We start from the raw sequence: 22,123 nt of genomic DNA, 5'->3' as shown, positions 1-22,123 counted from the left end.
AGTTAATGGAGTTCTGTGGCTCACATCTTGTAGATTAGAACATGAAATCCATCAGCTGAAGCAGAAGATCTGTGAGGTGGACGGTGTTCAGAGACCTCATCGTGGGACCTCAGAGGGGAAGGCTGCCCTTTCCAGCCTGCCACCCAGTGCTGAGAACTCGTACCTGGCGCCACTGATGGATGCCAGGTACTCAACTTTCAACCCATGCAATGCTTTGCTTGGATTCTACTGATGACTTCTTGTACCCGTACTGGCTGGCATCCCTGTGGAGGGTTTTATCATGTTCCACAGTAGTGCTGTGCCTGAGGTGTCCTCTGTCAGCTGCTGTCTAGCCTGTGGCTGGGTGAGTGATAGTGTGAAGAAAATCAAGGGCCTAAGAACTGGTCATTCAAATCCAAAGAATCCTGCTTCCCATAGTTTGTGTGAGATGGGAGAATTAGAACGTGCAGGGAAGCCAGCTCATCCGGAACAGAGCGCTGCAAGGCCGGGTTGGAAGAACCAGGTCGGAGAGTTAGTTGAATTGTACCATGGAGGAAATATCTAACCCTGCATAGAGAAGCTCAGGGTTCTGTTATTAGCTGTGTTCCAAATGGCATGAGCCTCCGCAGCCTCTTCGTATAGGTCTGTGTTTTCCATGGGGCCAGTTTAAAAATGCCCATAAGATTGAGGAGGTCATCTGTAAAGGGCCTTGGCTCATGGTCAGCTGTACATCATTTTAGTCTCAACACTAGACAATAAATATTGCCTTTTATTTGGGTTTTTCTATCGAAATAATAAAAGATTTACCCAGAATTTTAGAACACTGTTTCTCTGTTGGTCAGCAGTACAAAATATTGCTAAGATTTTACAAATATCTATTTACTTATTTAATTTATAAAAGCATAAATATGAAATCAACGTAATTTAAAATAGCCCGCCTAGTCCTGGGGAGATAGCTTAGTCAAGAAAATTGTTGTCTTGCCAGCTTCAGGATCCAAGATCCTGGGGCCAATGTTAAAAATAAAAATTAAAAACAAAGTCAGGCACAATAGCATGTTTGTGATGCCAGCGCCTAGGAGAAACACACAGGAGGATTCCTCGCCAACTGTCTTAAACAATTCGGCAAGTTCCAGTCAAGTGAATGACTCTTTCTCAAAAAAAGGAGAATACCTGAAGAGTGACAGCACCTAAGGTTGTCCTCTACTACATGTGTGCCCAGCCACACACGGACGTGTATATACAATACACACATATACATGAATGAATGAATGAATGAATGAATGGATGAATGAATGAATATGAGGAAGGGAGGGAGGGAGGGAGGAAGGAAGGAAGGGAGACAGATGGACCCATCTGTGGAATTAAGGACACTACTTTATGGTTGAGTCACCGTTGCTTTGGGCAGTCTGAGCTGCTGGAAGGTAGATTATATTTACAACATGTCTCTCTTACTTCCTCCTTCAAACCCACCCATACACACCTCTCTGTTCTCCTTTAAATTCACAGCCTTGTTTTCACTAACAGTTGTTGCATACATATATGTATGTGCATATACTTCTAAGTATGACCTGTTCTGTCTGCATAGTGTTACTTGTATGTATGTTTTCAGGCATGGCAAGTTGCAACTGGACAACAAATTGGTGTGCTCTCTTCTGGGGAAGACCATCTCTCCTCGCAGCTTTCCTTAGTTGCCTGTAGTTCCCTGTATAGGGCTGGGGCCTCATGGGCTTTCTGCCATCCATGTTGGCATACCCAGTAGTGTCGTCCTTGTTGGGCTCATATTTGGGCAGTCATGTTGGTGAGATTTTATGGGTGCAGGTTCTGATGTTACGAAGAAGCAGTCTCACACCAAATTCCTTGAGCTCCTGGCTCTTACAACCCTTTTACCCCCACCCGTTTCAAAGTGTGTGCAGGGCCTTGTTTTGTGGATGTTTCTATTGGAACTGCATCCACAACTCTGAACTTTGACTTTGGTTTTCTGTAATGGTCTCCATCTGTTGCAAAGAGAAGTTTCCTTGATGAAGTGAAAACTACATTTACCTGTGGGTGTAAGTACAAATATTTAGAATATAGCTAGGGATTATGTTACTTTAGTAAATTAGTGGTTATAAAGTTTCCTCTAATAATCATGACTTCACTAGCTCTGAGTAGCTAACTAGATATTCATTACTAGGCATGATTTCTCTTCTCAAATGAGTCTTATGTCTAAATAGAGAACTGTTGGTTACCTCTAAGGTATGTGTGCCACCACTGTACCTTTAAGGTTATAGTATGACGCTGGTTCACCATTGCAGCTCATAGGCATCATAGCTGGGTATGTTGGTTGCCTCTCTCCTTCAGAAGTTTGAATGTTGCCTTGTAGTACCATAAAAGCTAGTCCTCAGGAGGGGCCATTCTTGTCGGTTCCAGCTTAGGGGTCTCGGGGATCTGTTTCAGAAGCACATAGTGTCTTCAACAGCAACTTACATCCCATTTCTGGGTGGCAACCAAGGACAACAGCAATAGGTTGAATGCTTTTGGAGCCTCTTGGAAAGCCCTGGCCAACAACTCAAATGAGGACTTCTCATAGCTGTCGTTGGGGGGTTGTTAGGTGGTCTTAGTTCTTGTAAGGAGCACCATTAGCCCCGATGAGAAACACTCATTAAAGCTATATGCATATTTATACACAGAGTTATCTGTATTATAGATCTATTTTAGGTAAATAGTTACTAGTATGCAGGACTTTTTCAGATAGGCTTATTGATATTTTACCTCCCTCCCTCCTTCATCTGTAGTTATTTTTCTCCACTTTGCCTAAAGAACCAATTTTCTCATGTTCCTTAACAGATCTTCTGTGTCCTACTAGTCCCCTTGACTCAGTTTCCTCTGCTGGAATGGCTCCGTCTAACCAGAGTCTGCACTCAATCCAACTTTGATGATTAAGGCTGGTTAGATTTTATATAGATTCAGGTCCCTCCTATGAGGGACCATATATTAATTGACACCTGCTTTACAAGTCAATAGTTTCTGACTTCCTTTCTGTTTTGGTCTCATGCCAAACAATCCACGTAGAAGAAACCTTTCAGATGTGGTCTCAGTGTCCACAGGCAGATAACCTAGTCAGAGTGACACGGTAGGCCAGGAGAATGCAAGACACTGCTCTAGATGAACAGTCAATATTCATAGAGTATGCCTTCCACCTCTTCAGTTGTGAAAATTAAATTTCAATTTTTTTATATTTTAGTAATCATCATAAACGGCCTTATATGTAAGAAAAAACTATCATTTTCCAAATGAGGCAACCAAGTGCTCTGCTTACAGTGGAATCTGTGAGCACAGAGCTTCTGACTTCCATGGGTTTGATGTGCCTTTACCCTGCAATGTTTTGCTGCTGCTTAGATCCAGGGAGGGTTTGGCTGGACCTGCTTGCTCTCCACTCACTCTCAGTGTCCTCCTCTTTATTTACCCAGTTCCACGTCACTAGGGGAAATCCCAGAGACACATGTAACACCAGATTTCTTAGAAGGAGAAAACAGCTTGGAATCCCGTATTTTATTTATATAGAATAAATAAGATGAATATCAGAATTCTCAAGTCCTGATAGGGCTTTGCTCTTTGATGTCTAGTTCCATTGTAGATGTAAATACTTTGCTTTAGGAATGAAATGCCCCCTATTGTATGGGGCATCCTGAAGACATGTAGAGTGACCATTTGTAGCAGTTAGATGTATTTAAAGTTGTCCCATTTCCATGGTTTTCAGAATCAGTGCTTACATTGAGGAAGAAGTCCAAAGACGCCTTCATGATTTGCACCGGGCAATTGGTGACACCAGCCATGCATCTGCTGATGTGATGAAGGTGAGCTAAAGGAGCCAAGTTATACAGCCATTACTGCCGTCAGTGAAAGCCCAGGTGTGGAATGTTCCAGAAAGACCACTAAATGTTGATTGACTGGAGATGAGTAATTTTCAGATAGAATTAGTCAAAGAGTGGCTTATTTTATAATTTTTAATTCTGAGGAAACAATCGTTAAGTACACATGCTAGGGTTCTTATTGTTCTTTATTTGCCTTGATTCTGTTTTCTCCCCAAATAAAACCAATTTCCATAATACATAATTTACTTTGTAAATCATTCCAAGTAGATTTATACTTTTCTACTTGGGATGACGTATATTTTTGTAAGTTGATATTTATCAAATGACAGTTCATTTCTTTTGTATTAGCATGAATGAATTTTGCAAGCAATGGGTTTTTGCAATATTTTTGTCCGTTTTGTCCAAGATAATTTGATTGTATTATACCATCACCGTCTTTCATCTCTCTCCCCTTTATCTCCATCTCCATCCTTAACTTTGCATTCCTTTGTGTTTTCATGCCTTGATAGCAGTTGATGTTTCTTTTTCTAAATTGCTCAGTTGAGAGAAAAGACTTGATACCTCTCCTTTTGAGTCTGGATTGTTTTGTGTAACATGATGATGCATTCCAGCCATTTCCCTGTAATTGACACAGTTTTGCTTCTCTTTATGGCTGAATGAAACTCCATTGTACATATATATGTTTCCTGTATCACATTTTCTTTATCCATTCACAAACTGATGGAGACCGCTCTGATTCGTGCTGCGTAAACATGGCCACATGGGTTTCTCTGGTCCATGAAGACTCCGACTACTGTACTCTCAGAAGCGGTATGGCAGAACCATAGAGAACCTGTATGGGTAGACTTTGTTTCATTTGAAGCACTGTCTTACTGAATTCCATAACTTGCAGGCTAGATAGTGCCGTGAGGAACTCTTGATTGTGACTTTGCTGCTTAAACTTAACATTAGACATTACTGGTTCAGTTTTCTGTCCTGCAGATAAATCAGTAAGCGACATGTTTACTTTGGGAGTATAAATTCTGTGGACAGGTTGTCATTTTTGAATGACAAGTATGTTTCTTTACAATTTTGTTCCCATAAATACTTGTAATGGAATCAGTTTTTTCTCCTGTCTATGGACATGCTATAATTTAATACAGAAGGCTTTCTTTTCTTTTCAGAGTAACGAGGAACTTCACAATGGCACCACTCAACGGAAGCTGAAGTATGAGGTAGGTAATGATTCCTCAGATTGATAGGGCTGCTGAAATTATGGCATGCTTGTGTGATTAAATTTTCTTAATGTTTAGTTGCATAATTAGAATTTTGAAGTCCCAGTGAGATTAATGGCTAATAGAGAAGGCAAACTATTATGTAGATGTAAAATTAAGGGAAGCCTGCAAGCCTAACCCTGCTTTGACTCTATTGGAATGGCCTGTAGGTATGCCCAGCTTCTCAGCAGCAGCAGCCATCCTTTCCCGTAGTCTTCACTGAAAAGGCAGGATTACATAATCAGGATCAGATAAGGGTTGATTGGAAATGAAACTGAAAACTTTTCAATGTTTTTAAAACCTATTCATTTTATCTCTGAGTTGGCAGTGGTACAAAGTGTAAACCCTTGACCAATCAGCTTGCCTTGTCTCTCTAGTGCACAGATGCTATTAGAGCGCACAGTTGGTGAGATTTCACTGGTGTTTTCTTCTACCAAGGAGAATGTCATTCTCATACAGCCTGAGTACTTTTTGTTACCAGCAGGTGATAGAAATCTTGCCGCCACTGTCTACTGCCCATCACTGAACAGGGAGCAAAAGGGTGGGTGTTTGTAGTTTTCTGACTCACTTGGACCACATCCACTTCTTCTGTCAATCAGTCAGCCAGTAATGACATCAGCCTCCTCTGGACATGCTTTTCCTCACGGGTACCTCCGGCAGAGGAAGAAACTGCCTTACATTTCTTTGTTTCCATGGCACCTGACAAAGCCTAGGCATGCAGCATGCCTTCCTTCATGAAGGCAATGGTATTCTAATTAGGGAGAACATGTTTAAAGACTCATATGACATGAACCATAAAACAGAGCAGTGTGGCCTGGGTGAGCGTGCTTGCACATATGGTTGTGCAGCTCACTGTGACATCTTTCCTAAACATTGAGTCAGAAGTTTGGGGATGTGCTTCAGAGAAAACGCAGTCATAGACCAAGAAATGAATAGTGTGCATTGACCCCACACAGCGTCTCTCTATCAAAACACCCAGTGATTTGTTGGACTTTTTCACATGAAAATTGATGTACTATATGTGAATCAATCATCTGTTCTTAAATCATATATCAATCAACACAAATTAATTAGGCTTTCTATCTCACCTCTCAATCTACGCCAATGAAACCAATGGCTATGACACTCACCATGTGCAAAAGAATCCCAGAGACTCATAGCACACCCCCATTTAAACCTCTTTTGACATTCTAAACAGAAAAGGCAGCCTTGCTCTGCACGGTGTGTTATTCCACCTCTGCCCAAAGATGCCACTGATTCTTCCAGTGTCCTTCGAGAAGAGACTGAGGTGTGTCTGAGCAGCCACTGGAGCCATCCCACGTCACAGAGTACCTCACTGCCCACAGCTCCCTCCATGGCCCCCCAAGAGAAAATGATTGGGTCCTCAGGGCCTGAGGTGCTGAAGAATATTGGTGACAGCTCTGGCCACCTTGAACCACCGCCTGCAATCACTTTCCTTAACAGAAGGAACACTAGAGGTGGCCAGACCTCTCAGGGCCAATCAGAAAATGGCAGTGGGCTGATAACTCAGGAAGAGAAACAAAGCTGGGGAATCGAGTCCAGCTGGACATTGCTGCAACACATGTCCCAGCAAGTGCCAGTAAACAGAGGAAACCAGCAAGCGATGCAAAGCAGGGTGCTGTGCTTTGTTCTCTCTGAAAGCATTTCTCAAAAGGAGCATCCCACTGGCAGCTCTCCTCAGAGCACATCAGCTTCCACATTGTGTGGTGAGCAACAAAATGAGAAAGAGTCAGATGCTGAAAACACTAGCTTTCTAGCTCCGCTAGTCGGTATCAGGTCAGAAGCAAAGAAGCGACTGGGATATTTTTACCACAAATTCTCAGACCTGTATAAAGACACCAGTGACCACCTGATCCAGGCTGGGACAAAAGTAATGAACCAAGCCAAGCAAGCTGGGAATGTGTGTGACCCAGGCAGGCTGGCCTCCCATGCGACAACCTTCATTAGAGCTCTGCCATTATTGGAGCACCTGCCCTTGAGGTCACTCATGGCCTTGTCAGGTCCTCCTCTTCTTCCTGAGACTCAGATTGGTAGCTTTAACAGTGAAGACAGAGGGAGCCCAAGGCCATCCAAGAGCACAGCACCGTACACAGAGTTGGCCTTCACATCCACAGGCTCACCAAATTCCTGGCCAAATTCAGTTTTCTGTCTTGATTATGAAGATCCCCGGAAGATCACTGCATTTAAGCAGACCCTTGTATCATTCCCAGAGCAAATGTTGAGGCTTCAAGAATACCCTCTTGCGAACCTCCTTGAGCATGTGATGTGTTCCCTGCCGGAGCCTGTGGACATAGTGAAGGCAGTCAAAGGCATTTATTGGCTTGCAGTTGCTAACTGTGCCCAACCTGACCCGCAGGCTGCATGCTTGTTCCTGCTGCCTTCAGCCCTGTATGCTCTGGTCTTGCTGGATAAGTGCCCAGGCGCCATGAGCATCTTCCATGTTCTCCCTCTCTCCGCACTGCAGGAGATTCAGGTCGGCTTTGGTGGGCAGAGCATTCGATTACTGGGCTCCACCCAGGACCACCTGCTTACTGTGCTCACTTACAACAAAAGCCTCTCTCAACAGCTCTGCCAGGACCTCCTGGGTATGCTCATGGCTGGGCCTGAAGCTGCCACCTACACAAGTCACCCTTTGCTCCAGGAGGATCTGGTTCAGCTCTCTCTTGATTTGAAAGCAGAAATCCCTGTTTTAGCTTTGGCAAATGGTATTCACTTGTCATCCAGTTTCCAGACAACCTTGGTGGATGTGGTTTACTTTCTTCATGGCAATATGGAGGCTAGTGTCCCTTCTCTGGCTGAAGTTCAGTTACTGCTCTACACCACAGTCAGACTGGAGAGTGAAGCCGCTGGTGCTCCCTGCCAGTCCTTCGTCCTTCTCAACACGCATATGGCACTCTTGAGGGAGGATCACGTGTTTTACCCCTACACTGGTTCTCTAAACACACTTCCTCCCCGTGGGCGATTTGATGTGCTCACGTGCCAAGCTCTCAGTGAATTCAGATGTGTCATTGTTCCAGAGAAGGACAATGTATCAACAGTAGAGCTGGTCTTCTTAAGGAAGCATGGGCTTCCCTTGAACACAGGAAGTGGTCTATCTGAGCAGTGTCAGGTTGCCTCAAGCGCCCAGATGCTCACCCCACTGTGTCCTCAGGATGGGCAGAATCGAGCACTTGATGTCTGGAAACTCACTTTCAATTCCCAGGATGAGGCTCGTTGGCTAATCTCCTACTTGACAAGACTCTAGGGAAGAGACTTGAAGATGCAGGGCACATTCTTTTAGGCCTTTAATGAAATGAAAATAGTCAAGAAAATATGAATATCTCACTGTAGTTAATCAAATGGGAATGAAGCAGGACGCTAAAACTGAAAGTGTAAATATTTTGAATAAAGCAAAGTGAAAATAGCTGATAGCAGAGAACTGGAAAAATATCTGTATTGCCACCTGCTTCATTGTCTTGAAACTCCAATTGTAAATTTGGATCTACCCAATTATCAGTAAAGTGATGAAAGCATTCTGACTGCTTGGCTTAGTGTCTGTTTATGGTGTGGTGGCTTGGAATCTGGTGGTGCCTGCTGGCATCCGGTGGACTAATTTGTGCTGACTGGAAAGGTGCCCAATCTGGCAGTGACCTTCATCGACACTCCATGCCAGCCAAGAGTAGCACAGCTGTGCAGCAGAGCACATCGCTGCTTCCTATAACTTCCCCAACCCATCTCCCACAAGTGCCTTTTACCACAGTCTTCTTCTTTCACTGAACTTTTGTATTTTTATCCTGGAAGGGCTCTTTGTCTTGTTGTGACATTTTTATGGCGTATCTCTGCTGTCCTGTCAAATATATGGTTGCCTTGGGTGACATTCAGCACACTGCTCTGTCTTCCATCCTTTCTGCCCCCTGACTAGCCATGACTCAGGTCCTCTAAGCCTGAGGTGAGTTGGCAACCGTCCACCCTTGCTTCACTCTTCATTTACTTCCATGTGCCAATCCTATGAGCAGTCAGAAAACACATTTTAAGTTAATGTATGCCATCCAGTTACTCTGCCATTGCTCTCCTTTCTCTTGGATGCACGTCCACTAAATTCCAAAGTCTCAGAAGTGGAGGCACAATGCCTCTTTTCTCTGTTTACTCACTTTCCTCTCTGAACTGGGCACAGACTCAGCACACTGTGTGCAATGTGAGTGAGCCCTTGATTTCATTAAACCACTCATTGTAGCTTTGGCCTGGACGGGCCTTTTTGTTCTGGTCACATTTTTGTCTGATGTACAATATAAATGTGAGCCTTTTATTTCTGTCACTGGCTGGTGATAGGGATGAAGTAAAAAACCTAACCTACCCAGAAACTTACCATCTGCTTCTCATTGGAATTGCCAGGAGGGAGGACAAGCTATTCAAGTGTCTCTACATTTTCATCTGTTTTCCTCTGTTGAGATTCTGGGAAAATGAACAGCAAAACACAGAATTGGAGAATGTGTTGTGACCTAGCAACTTTGTTTTCTGTGGACCAATGCCAGGCTTACTGTTTTCAGCAAAATCGACTTTTCTTATTTGGAGATGGAGTGTGCTTTTGTTACTTTCAAAACACCCCTCTCCTGAGAGACACACACCTCATTGCCTTATACCAAGAAGCTTTTAAATATATAGAGAACATTGTGAAAATTACTACCACTGATTTGTCCTGACTTTAGCTATAGGTCACCATCTATCTTGGGGGAAAAAATCCTGAAATGTACCATTATAGTCTTCTAATGGCTTCTCAATGTTATTTCTCCTAATTTTCATTTTTCAGCTAATATAATTTGCATTACTTTTTTCTTAAATAGCCCCATCATTCTTTCGTGTATATATATATATATATATATATATATATATATATATATTTGATTGAACAAACAGATGACTAGTCATGAAGAACTGAGAATAAAATTGAAGACGCTGGCAGAGGGATGTGATGGCCAAGAATCAGCATCAATACAACAGTGATCTGTCAGTTTAACAACGGCTGTCTACCTCAAACAGCCAGACTTCCATAGTTCTACCACGTTACACATAATAGCCTTTAGGGGTCTTCTTATTTGAGGTATCTATTCCTCCACCAAGAACCATGACAAAAAAGCAAATTAGGGAGAAAAAAGTTTATTCAGCTCGTACTTCCAGATAGATGATAGTCCATAAATGGAGGAAGTCAGGACAGGGCCTCGCGCGGGGCCGGGAGCATGGAGGAGGTGGGAGCTGATGCAGAAGCTGTGGAGGAGTGCTGCTCAATGGCTTTCTTCACATGGCTTCCCAGCCTGCTTTCATGGAGAACCTAGGGATGGCACCACTCACCGTGGGCTGGGCCCTCCCCCATTGATCAGTAACTGAGGAAAAGCCGTACAGCTGGCTCTCACAGGGGCATCTCCTCAGCTGAGGCTCCCTGCACTATGATTACTCTAGCTTGTCAGATTGACACACAAAACCAGTAAGAACAGGCTTGGTTTTTTTCCCCTATGTGGAACATGCAACAAATATAAACATTATGTAAAATCATGTTATTTTTTGTCGTGTTTTGAGTATGCTGTATGGTTCAAATAGCCTGAAATGGTAACACTGTTCTGTTCAGATCTCACCATATAATGGACTCGCTTTCCACAAGTCTTACCTGAAATCATACTTGTCACATCTCTCACCTATGCATACTTTGTACCTTGCAATAAAATATGGTTTGTGGGAGGGAGAGTTTGATTGCTGTGCTCTGTACAATAGGAATCAAGATTGTTGTAATTACTCTAGAAGCCTGTAGAGTCGACTTGCTCCATTGTCTACCCTGGCTTCCTCTTTCAGGAGTTCCCAGCCTCTGACATCTCCTCCTATATTGGAGCTGGTGCGAGAATGCAGCCAAGGCAACCACTCAGTTGTAGGGAGTTTCTGAGTAAGGTTTATACATGCGTGGTGCTCTGGCATTTCGAGTATTGGAATAGAGGCGTAAACACCTGAATTGTGGAACTCACTGACATATTCTAGACAGTACCTCTTTGAGGACTTGAAAGGGTAATTCATCTGAATGTGATTAAAACTCATCTTGCTCACAACTGCCTGTTTGAGGTTTGTACTTGGCAGAGTGAATTTATTTAGATTTTGTTGAAAAACATCTTGAAACAGTTTGTTTTTAAAGTCTGAGTTCTTAGAAAACATCCATCTTTCCCTTTGGAAGGGCATGCTTAAGTCTTTCAGCAGTAGTACAGTAAACGTCTCTCACATTCTTTCCTTTTCAGATGCCATATATGATAAATAAATGTGACCCTCTTTTATTAATGGTTCATTGGTGGCCAGGCTGTTTTGTTGGATTGCCTGGTTTCTGGTGAGGTCATGTGTTAGTGTGGTCACACCGTCTACAGACGCAGCTTAGGCACCTTCACCTTCAGAACTCGGTTAAAAACCCTCTCTGTTCACCCGCTGTTGCCAAGTATCAAACAGCTCTTGCAGTTTCCATGGTAGAGGAAATTCAAAAAGCTTTTATTTGTTTCTACTGATTTGCAAGCTGGTGGAAGTGGCCCCGCTGAAGCCTACAGATCCATCTGAGCTAGGCTCATGTGCCATACATGCCTGGTTTTGAGATCTGTACTGTAGGAGCAGTCACCGTCATGAGGGTGACTGACAGCCATGCTGCCCTCTAGTGGTATTGCCTCCATCTTCAGTGTGCTGGTCAAAGCACTATCTGCCATGGACAAAGCAAGGACATTCTGCAGCCTGCGTGATATCACAGCCTTCAAGTGTGAGGTTCTCTCTACCTTCTCTGAATTTTCATCCAACAGTTTTCATCCCTTCCTCCCTTCTTGCAGGGCAGCTTCTAAGCTGCTGCCGTCCAGTCTGTTCAGGGCACACCTTTGTCATTTTTGAAAGCTCCTTTGTAAGGAAGGTAACCGAATGCTCTAGTTGACTAAGAGGAGCCAGTTTCTGTGTCATTACTCTGGCACTGGTTTGGTTAAAGCTCTCTATTACTAAAATAGATTACACTGGTAACTAAAGTTCCATCTACCCTGTGCACCATGGCTTTCAAAATGTAGAGTTGTTGAAATGGTGCTCCTGGAAAGGAGAATTTATCCTTGTTTTTTATTTCACATTTGGGGATTTGAACCAAGAAATGATTGCCGGTCACATGGCTTAGCAAAATCTGAATGAGCTGTGTCTCATAGCCTTTATAGATAGCACGGTGTTAAGACAAGGTCCCTCCCTGGCCTAGGGAGGCTTCCAGAGTGAATGCAAACCTGCCTTGGCCATTTGTCACGCTCTTGCTCTCTGCCTGCTCACACTCGTTATTCCCAGCTTTTAACAAGCTGCCTCTGTTTCAACACTGGGGCCGACTGGTGTCTGTGGGGGCTCCGCTCCTTCAGTCGCCAGGGTATAAAAGGCCTAACAAGGTGACTGGCGTGCAGTCGCTCCAACGACAACTACCACCCTGGCATAGGTAGGAGTTAGAATTATATTCTCTGCTGGGAAGGGAGACAGGAAAACTGGTAGTTTTGATTTAAATTAGAACAGGCTTTAATCTGGTTTTTAAAGAGAAAAAACAAAGGTGATCTGCCTGTATTTTTTAACCAAAGCTTAGTTACGGTCTTCAGGAGATTAGATGATGGTTCTTAGGGCTGACCTTGTCTTGATCAAGCGGAAACTGAATTTAAGCATCTCCTACATAATTGGTAATTAGGAGAATGCTGATGATTCCCTGTAGAAACAGCTGTGCAGTGCCCTCGCATAGCCTCCAGTGAGCTGGGTAGACACCAGTGCCATTTCCTGTCCACTTCCTCAGTATGCTTCTTTTGAAGGAAGAAAAATTTGGAAAGGAAGACAAATTTTTGTCTTTTCCATTAGAATCTGACTACAATGTTTCAGGCACATTTTTTTTTTAATTTTCTTGTCTCATCCTGACCACAAGTTCTCTCTGTCCCCCCTCACCCCACTTCTCCCTCCCCATCCACTCCTCCTACCTTTCCCTTCAGAAAGGACAGTCCTCCCAGGGATGTTAACCAAATATGGCACAGCAAGTTGCAGTAAGCTTAGGCACATCCCCCCATATTAAGCCTAAAAAGAGAACACAGCAGAAGGACAAGGCAAAAGAGACCAAAACATCCCCTCCTCCTTCTGTTAAGAGTTCCACCAAACACCAAGCTACACAATATATATGTATATACAAATACATATATACATATGGATGGCGTAGATCAGACCTATCCAGGCTCCCTGGTTGTCAGTTCAGTCTCAGTGAACCCCTGTGAGGCCAGGTTTGTTGATGCTGTGGGTTTTCTTGTGGTGTTCATGAGCCCTTTGGCTCCTACAGTCTTTCCTCCCTTGCAGGAATCCCAGAACTTACCTGATGTCCAGCTGGGGTCTGTGTGTCAGTTTCTATCAGCTGCTTGATGAGGTCTCTCTGATGACGGTTGGGTTAAGTACCCATCTATGATATAGCAGGGTATCATTAGGAGTCAATTCACTGACTTTTTGCCAATCCTGTTTGGTTCTCCCCTAGGTCTCTGGGCCATCCAGCCTCTGGTTTCTGGTCCAGGCAGTATCACAGCTGGGATCCCTCTTGTGGCATGGGTCTCAAGCTGGACCAGTCAGTGGTTAGCCACTCCCACAATTTCTGCCAGCACATCATGCTGGCAGGACAAACCGTAGGTCAGAGGTTTTGTGGCTGATTTGGTGTCCCATGCCCTCCCTTGCCTGGTTGTAGGAGATGGCTGGTTCGGGATCTGGATTCCCCATCACTAGGAGTTCTAGCTAGGGTCACCCTCATAGATTCCCGGGAGTTTCTGTTGCTCCCCAATTCCAGTTGTCTCTCCTAGTATTCTCTCCCTCCATCCATTCCCCACCTGATCCATCTTGTTCCAGTACCTCAGTCCACCCACAATATCCATTTTATTTCCCTTTCCCAGGGAGATCCATGGAACCCCCACCCCTTGATCCCTCCTTGTTACTTAGCCTTTCTAGTTTAGGCACAATTTTTTACAACTATTATGTGCACACACAAGGTACTATTTTCATTGAAAACAAAATATTTTTGTTTAATTTTTAAAGATAATATCTCTTATCCATAAACATGTAATCTCTGTTACTAATTTTGTACCTGTCGTTGGCTTTTTATTTCTAAACGGAACCACACCACAGTACATTTTAGGGTTCTTGTTACATCTTACATACTTACCCAGAGTGGATTTGCTGTTTTCTAACAGATGGCCTCTGTATCCTCTACCTTCTATACTGATGGATCACTAGCTTCCCTGTTGAGTCTAAGAGTCTTGACCACTGCAGAGAAAGTGACTGATTCCAAAGTAAACAACGTCATGACACTTCAACGCACTGATAACTATGTGATGTAGAGTGATTCCACATATATTCCTATGTCTTGGGTAAAACCAGGTATTCAGAATACAGCCACATACAAATCTAGAGCACATTTATGAGACATTATGTTTATTTTTTTCTGTCCAAGACCAACATATTTTAGGAGAATGTTAAGGAGCTTTCACAACTATATCTGAGAATTGTACATTTCTCATAGAATTGACTTCATAAAGTAATTTTTAAAAAATTACCCTGAGGCAATGACTTGGTGGAAAGATGTTCATTTTTTATATTTCTCTATATATTATGCATTTGCTCAGACATCTTCAGACACCTGCCTTATTCACTTCTGACAAGATCAGGTACATTCAGGGGGGGTATGTTGTAATTTATTTCCATATGCTCATTAATAATGTTTCATATGAAATCAGTGCGATTGACACTGTACCCAAGTAAACTGCAGTCAGGGATGATAGTAGTATCCTGGCAGTATTTCTCATCTCCAGCATGCTGAGAAATGGGGAGAGGACTAGGAGTCTTGCCAGCCCAGCATCTGCTGTGCTTCACTGCCTCATCCTGGTTGGTCAGTCCTGCTTGTATGAGTGTCAGAAACCACTGATCATGGCGCACATACAGGTGGGGGGCGTGGAAGGCTGCCTGGCTGAGAGTTTTCTGTTGATGTGACAAAACACCGTGACCAAAAGTGGCCTGCAGAGGAAAGAGTTCATTTCATTTTAAAACTTGTAGGTCATTACTCAAGGAATTCAGGGTATGAATCTAGAGGCAGAAGCCATGGAGGAGTGCCACTTGCTGGCTTCTTCGCTGGGCCTTGATCAGCCTGCTTTCTTATAGCACCCAGGACCATCAGCTCAGCGGTAGCATTGCTAACAGTGAGCTGGGCCCTCCCATAGCAATCATCAATGAGGAAAATACACAGAGGCTTGCCCACAGGCCCAATACTCTTGGGGCACTTTCTTCATTAAGATTCCTGGAGAGGTGGCTGAGAGGGTAAGAGCACTGGCTGCTGTTCCACAGGTCCTGAGTTCAGTTCCCAGCAACCATATGGTGGCTCACAACCATCTATAATGAGATCTGGTGCCCTCTTCTGGTGTGCAGGTGTACATGCAGGCAGAACACTGTATATGTAATAAATACATAAATCTTAAAAAAAAAAAAAAATCCTTCTTCCCAGATGACCTTAGCTTGTGTCAAGCTGACAGGATAACTAGCCAGCACAGTGCTCTGGGTGGATCTGAGCCAAGTAGGTACTTAGGATGCAGCGGATCCTCATAACGCACCCCACTCCACCCATACACCTAGGAACATTGTCAAGCACCAGGCAGATGGGTTTGTTTCATATTGTTTGTTTCTTTTAGTTTCTCTTAGAGGATGTCTAACCCGAGCCTCAAGCTACCTGCTCGCGTTCGGAATTTATTTCACAACTGCATTCTTAGATACAAAAAGCCTAAGTTGTCGTAGGCTAGCATGTGCAGCCAGACTACAGGTGGCAGGCCTATCTCATTTTGAAACCTAAGTCAAAAAGGAGAATGCTAAGTGTTACAGTAAAGTAAGTGGGGCCCAAGCCCCGTGCAGCAGTGTTAGAGTTGCTAGTTACTGCTTGGAGTTCCACAACAGTAGCTCCTATTGCCAAGTTGTGACCAGCACAGGCATTTCTCAGCGCACAGCTCACGGCCTACACATAGGACAAACATGATCCTAAAACATCATTTTGGGTCTGTAGAAGAGACAGCATTCCTTTACTTGGAAAGTTTAAGTACTGTATGTGATGGAGATGGATAAAGGGAAAGAAAGCAGGAGCCTTACAGCCAAACACTCACATATGTAAATGAAAACTGTTGTTTATCACTAAGCATGTTTTTATTAATAGACCAACTAAATTCTATTTTTCCTCTTCTTTAAATTGATAAACAGGTAATATATCAGGGAAAGTCTGTATTTAAATTAACTTGGGCACGGGTTATCAGCGAGTCAGCGTGATTGGTAGAGCTCATACTGAAAAGCACCACACACCTGTAATCCCAGCCCTTGGGAGGCAGAGGCAGGCAGATCTCTACAAGTTCAAGGCCAGCCTGGTCTACAGAGTGAGTCCGGAACAATCAAGGCTACACAGAGAAACCCTGTCTCAGGGAGAGAAAAGAGTGTTTGTTGAAAAACACCTCTAAGCATTTCCATTTTGGTTTTTGAGAACAATGACAGCTTATTAGATATGCTGTGTGGCAGACAGTGCTTCCTGTTCTGGGTGACCAACCACCAGAGAAAAGTCATGATGCTGTCAAAAGGCGTTGGTAACTTCACACACTGCCGAACATTGGCTGTGTCAGCTAGATTAGAAGGTACAATCAGAAATTGTCCATCTCTGTGACACACAGTGATCTGAGTTGTTACTCAGGCAGCCAGATAAGGCCAAACCTCTGAGTACCTGCCTCGACCCCAGGTCCCTTTCTCCCTGGCAGAACTGACATGTATTGCCCACTCGTTTCTTTTTAGTCAAAAAAGAAATGAATTTTATTGCATATTTATGGAATTTTCAACACCTTAACTGAATTCATGAAGTACTCATTAGTCCCATTTATTTTAGATAGATGGCCTAACTTTAAGATTTAATATCATAATAACATACTAGTGTGAAGTTCATACCCTGGGTTATCAGCCCCTTGCTTCATAGAATAAGTTTGCCCTGTAGTCTGCTTCTCAATTGATAGGTAAGATTTGTAACCATTAGCCCCTCGAGGGGATATCATGAAGACTGATAGAAATAGTGCATAGAAAAACTTGTCAGTAAACCTGCAGTGTGTGGTGGGTATTCAGCAAATTTTAACTTCACGTGTGATGCTAATTAACTGGGTTTTTTTTGTTTGTTTGTTTGTTTTTTGTTTTTTTTACTGCTACTGCTTCAAAAACATATTGTCTTAGGTTTTCTAAAGCCCCGGGCTAATGTAAATTATGATTGTTCAGAGATTTCTTCCTGTTTATACTCAAGAACTCATTTTGAAAATTGAAAGTTTTATGCTGCCATCTTCCTCTGACCCCTCTGGCTTCCTCCTACCCAGAGCCTAAATACTTGTCAGCCAAGTTAGTTGTCATCACATGGAGCCTGAAGAAGAGACTGGGAATGCCTTAATTGTTGTTGACGTAGATTTCCACACTACAGTGACTTCATTATAAAAGTGGCTCAGTGTTAAAAACGAATTGAATTTGAACAAAATCTCTAGTTTTTACAGGAGTCAGGTATGTAAAGGAAAAAATAAGGTTAGTTGATAAAGACTTTGAAAAAAAACAGAGAAACCCTGTCTCAAAAAAAACAACAACAAAAAAAAAAGACTTTGAAAAAAACTGATTTTAAGTTACAAAGTGTAATCTGTCCCTGTTTTCACTTGATTCTATAAATTAGAAGGAACTTCAAAGGCACGTAACATTTTGAAGTGTTTTTTCCCTAACGTTCTGGACTGGTATACCTATAGAAATGGCCTTTTGTTTTGAGAGAGGCTTAGCATGTCTTTTTCAAAGGAAACCATCATTTCTCTAAATAAACTCTTCTAGTTTGATGCTTTTTTCTCTTCTGCGCAAGCAGGGCATTCGCCACAGCACAGTGATGTTACATTCTCTCTGTTCCCCTTGTCTGGTGTGCCTTTGATAGCGGATGTACTCTCGCCCTTTGGGAGCAAATCCAGACGCCCTGAGGGACCCCATTAAGATCAGCATTCCCCGCTATGTCCTGTGTGGCCAAGGGAAGGATGAGCACTTCGAGTTTGAAGTCAAGGTAAGTGTCCCTGCACCATCCTTCTAGAGCAGAGGCTGAAGACTGTGGTGCTTCCTCTGAGCTTTTGGAAGAGAATAAGACATTAGTTGAGAATGTTATTTTTGTAAGACACTGGTCATTTATTTCTTTAATCCAGTCTGTGAAACTCTAGACTGTGGCAGATGGTGGGGAAGTGACCTGCAAAGATTGGAGCGCGTCAGGAGGCGAAAGGACACCACTCTGCTGGGGTGGCAGCGGCTGCGTACCAGCCAGGGTCCCAGCGACTTTCCTCATTTCAACTCCAGAACTCCAGAAAGTCAACACTCACTCATTGCATACATGTCCTTGAGAGCACACAGTCTCACGACAGGACAAAACGCTTGACAACCTACCCATGGGCTTTGGCTCAGTTTTTTTAATCTACAAAAGCAGTAGCCACATCTATGTTATAGGACTGTTATTTTGTGTGAAGTCTTGTGTCAGGTGGCTATTATGTAATAAACAATATATTGCTGTCATCATTACTGCTCTGTGTGTGTGTGTGTGTGTGTGTCTGTGCATGCTATTAATTAGAAGCTTTCTTAACCTGTTTCAAGTATTTTTTTATATATGACTTTTGAGAAAGATATTAGCTTTCCAAAATAATGACTTCATCTTATTTTTTTAAATTTATTTCCATTGACTCATAACACTTAGTTAAATGTTGCTGGCTGCTGTTCCCTCCTCCTCAGTGAATTAACGATTAATCACATTTCTTTATTCAAGGATGGGCAAGGATATTAATGTAATGAAGTCCTCTGCGGTATTGGTGTGTCGGTGCATCAGGGTGGCCTTGAAAGTAGTTGGGTTCAGATCAACACTGACTGGGAATAGGGACATTGAGTTCTATGGACTTGGATTCTGTAGCAGTTTGCTTAATAACCTGCTCAGTTTCTGGTCCTTGGCAAAATGAGGATAGCCAGCATTCGGTGTCTCCAGCGGTCATTCCATCAGGGGGCGCGGTGTCCAGAGACTATATGATGGTGAAGGAGCTCTGCGCAAAGGCTCAAGCCTGGGACTCCTGAAAGAGGAAGCAGGTGGGGAGGAGGGAGGAGGAGCCTCGGCACCTGCCCAGACCCTGGTGCACCACAGCTGCTCTGCTCTGGGATGTTCCCTCCTACCTGCCACACATTTTTCAGTCTTCCCAGAGAAACAATATAAATTATTTCTTACCAATGAAGTGTTTAGATGCGTATTTCTACATACTGAGTTTTTCTTTACACACAATAAATAAATAAATATATAAAAGTGGGCCATGATTTATATATTTAAGGTTTAGATTGAAAAGGTATGGTGCCAGCACAGTGGTGGGTTTTAGCTTTCCCGATTGGCTTCTCTAGTGTTGTACTAAAGTGCTAAAATATGGCTTTGTTCTTCTGTTTCTCACGACCGTTCCACCAATAGTGCCCAATTCCTACTCAGATCCATAGTATTTGTTAGACTATACCCTGCTTACTTTTTTAACGTGTGTAATGTCATTCACATACACAAAGATAACTTCAAGGCTGTTTGTATTATTTTTGTCTTTTGGATTCTGATGTTGCTTTCCCTGGCCCAAATGTAGGAGTTGCAGAAGTGAGACACTGCTTTTAGTTGGTCCATGTGTACGTTTTGCATTACTGATAAGCACATTGATAGAGTTTAGCTATTTATTGATTCAATGTTACAAAATTTGAGTAAAGACAACTACTTTTAAGATAATTGGGTCACTTTAGGTAGAACTTAGCAGTAGAGAGTAGCCCAGTTAGTATGCAGATGTGGCCAAAACTATGACGATACCACAGAAAGTTAGAGAAACCAAAAGCGACCACCGGGGACTTCTCAGGATCTGTACTTTGCATCAATACCTGAAACTCAAATTCCGTGAGGTCTTCTTTCTTTCTTTTTTTCCTTCCTTCTTTCTTTCTTTCTCTTTCTTTCTTTCTTTCTTTCTTTCTTTCTTTCTTTCTTTCTTTCTTTCTTTCTTTCTTTCTCTTTTTGAGCATATGAAGGCCAGTCCTTGAATCCAGCAGTAGTAGGCACAGCAGGACTGGGCTGCTCATGCTGGCTTGCTCGGGGGATTACTGTCCTCCCATTAGAAAGGTCTTCTAGTGCCTTCACCTGCACTCTGATGGGGACACTGCTGCAAAGGCATCAGGACTTGCTACTAGAAAGAAACATCTTATGATCCTGCTGCCTCTCTTTAAGCAAAGCAAGAACAGACAAGCTGTAGACGAGGGCTCAGCTGCCAGAGTAGCTCCATCAGGACCTTCCTGTCTGGTCCTCTTCATCTGGGGACTTTGTAACCTTTATCTGTTTCATGTGGAAAATAACACCCCTCCAGCAGGGTTGCTGTAAGGAGTAGATGGCCTTGCATTATACCCTACTTCAGTGTCTGGTGCTTCTTAAGTGCTATGTGAGTTTGTTATTAAATTTAAATAAAAACAGGCAGGCTTAGGGGATGCCTGGGATGCTGTTTTTAGAGCCCTTCAGTGACTCTTCCTGTGCAACTTGTCCTTATGAGGCTTAGGCCATGATTGTTTTCTTTTTGGTTGGGTAGCGTCCTGATATATGAAGAAAACTCACAGGAAATAAGCCCACATTGCCACACTGGAGCGTAACCTCAGATGCTTCACACTTGTTCCTAAAATCTCCGCTGACAATTTTTATTGGGAGCTTCTTAATAATTCTGTGGGTGCCTATGAGAGAAAAATAATGTAAATACCATTCCAAGTTTTGAAAAATGATTTTGAGTTTTTCTTTATAAAACCTTACATTGAAGGTCTTATTACTATTTGAAAGGTTTTCAAAGTTCCTAACTTCTTCTATAAGTTATTTGAATATGTCATGCATATGCCATATTACCTAGTATAGCCTCGTATCTGATGACATTGTGCTACTATTAAATTATCTTGGTGAGCCAAGTGGCTTTAAGAAGGCAAAGGTTATTAATTTGATTTTGATAAAAACAATTCCCTTTAGTTTTAGGCTTTTATAAGAAAAATTTGGTGTTTGTATATATAGATAGTTTTTTAATATTGTGGTTTATACCTTAGAACAGTCATTGCTGATTCTTTTTCAAAGTTTGTTTTCATTTCCAACTCTATGTCCCTGTGATATTCAAGGCCTACTGGGACTCATATGCATGACAAGCTCTCAAGGGCTTGATCCCTCTGCCGTGGGCCTTGTTTAAAATTGTCACTGGCCATTTCACTTAGAGACTTAAAAGATATGGCAGTACCCAAGGCCCATCCACTGCAAGTCTCAGTGTGAGTGCCTGAGAATTGTGTCCCATCCACCAAGTGAAAAATAAACACATCCAGTGCAGGTGATGAGATAGCATATGTGTTTAATGTGTGTGAATGCTGTAGCTGTGTAAGGTGTGGCTCCTAGCATTCTCCTCTTGCCTTCCTCTACCCTTTGCTGAGTAGGATTTGATAGTCCTTTAAAATCCAGTGGCTCCCCCTGCAGTCCCTGTAAAGTGAGTTAGTGAAGAGCATGCTGGGATACAGTGAAGGTTAACAGATACCCAGATGCTTCTCATCTCAACGCCTATGTGTCCTGAGGAAGTTTCCAGCATTGGTCTTTAAAATGAGAATAGAGCTTTTCATTAAACTAGAGTTGATTTAATTCAGAAGAACTATCTTATACATGCTTTATTTGGGAGGACCAAACCAAGCTTTTGTGGGAAAGCTCTGAGAATCAGTAACTAGATATGTTTGGGTTTTGGTCCCATTTGTCTACTTGAGGTCACTCTGTGGCAGCTTCACATACATGAAGGCAGAAGTACAAGCTGTGGAGGGCTCCATGAACCACATCGCCTTCTGGGTCTGGCTGCTTTGGCGGGGCCTGCTTTTGGAACTTCAACCCAAGAGGTAGTGGTAGCCAGGGGCTCTTTTGATGAGAAGCAGCTCCCTGCG

The 22,123-nt window shown here is 42.9% G+C and overlaps 1 protein-coding gene across 8 annotated transcripts in view; it reads left to right on the top strand.

Annotated features, from left to right (window-relative positions):
* Nucleotides 1-22,123, top strand: part of Kif16b (kinesin family member 16B) — a 270,389-nt gene that overhangs the window by 176,908 nt on the left and 71,358 nt on the right. For 3 of the 8 annotated variants that reach the window (XM_051144754.1, XM_051144752.1, XM_051144753.1), the window contains 3 exons: nt 3,719-3,815; nt 4,997-5,047; nt 18,084-18,206. In XM_051144754.1, coding sequence (XP_051000711.1) covers nt 3,719-3,815; nt 4,997-5,047; nt 18,084-18,206 — 271 coding nt within the window. Of the gene's footprint in view, nt 1-33; nt 187-3,718; nt 3,816-4,996; nt 5,048-6,284; nt 9,201-18,083; nt 18,207-22,123 lie in introns of those variants that run through there. The other 5 variants (XM_051144756.1, XM_051144755.1, XM_051144757.1 and 2 more) reach the window with 4 other exon arrangements.

Source organism: Acomys russatus, chromosome 4 (assembly GCF_903995435.1).
Source record: "Acomys russatus chromosome 4, mAcoRus1.1, whole genome shotgun sequence".
NCBI classification, from domain to species: Eukaryota; Metazoa; Chordata; class Mammalia; order Rodentia; family Muridae; genus Acomys; species Acomys russatus.
The sequence above is the reverse complement of the archived record's forward strand: the minus strand, read 5'-3'. Positions and strand labels throughout refer to the sequence as shown.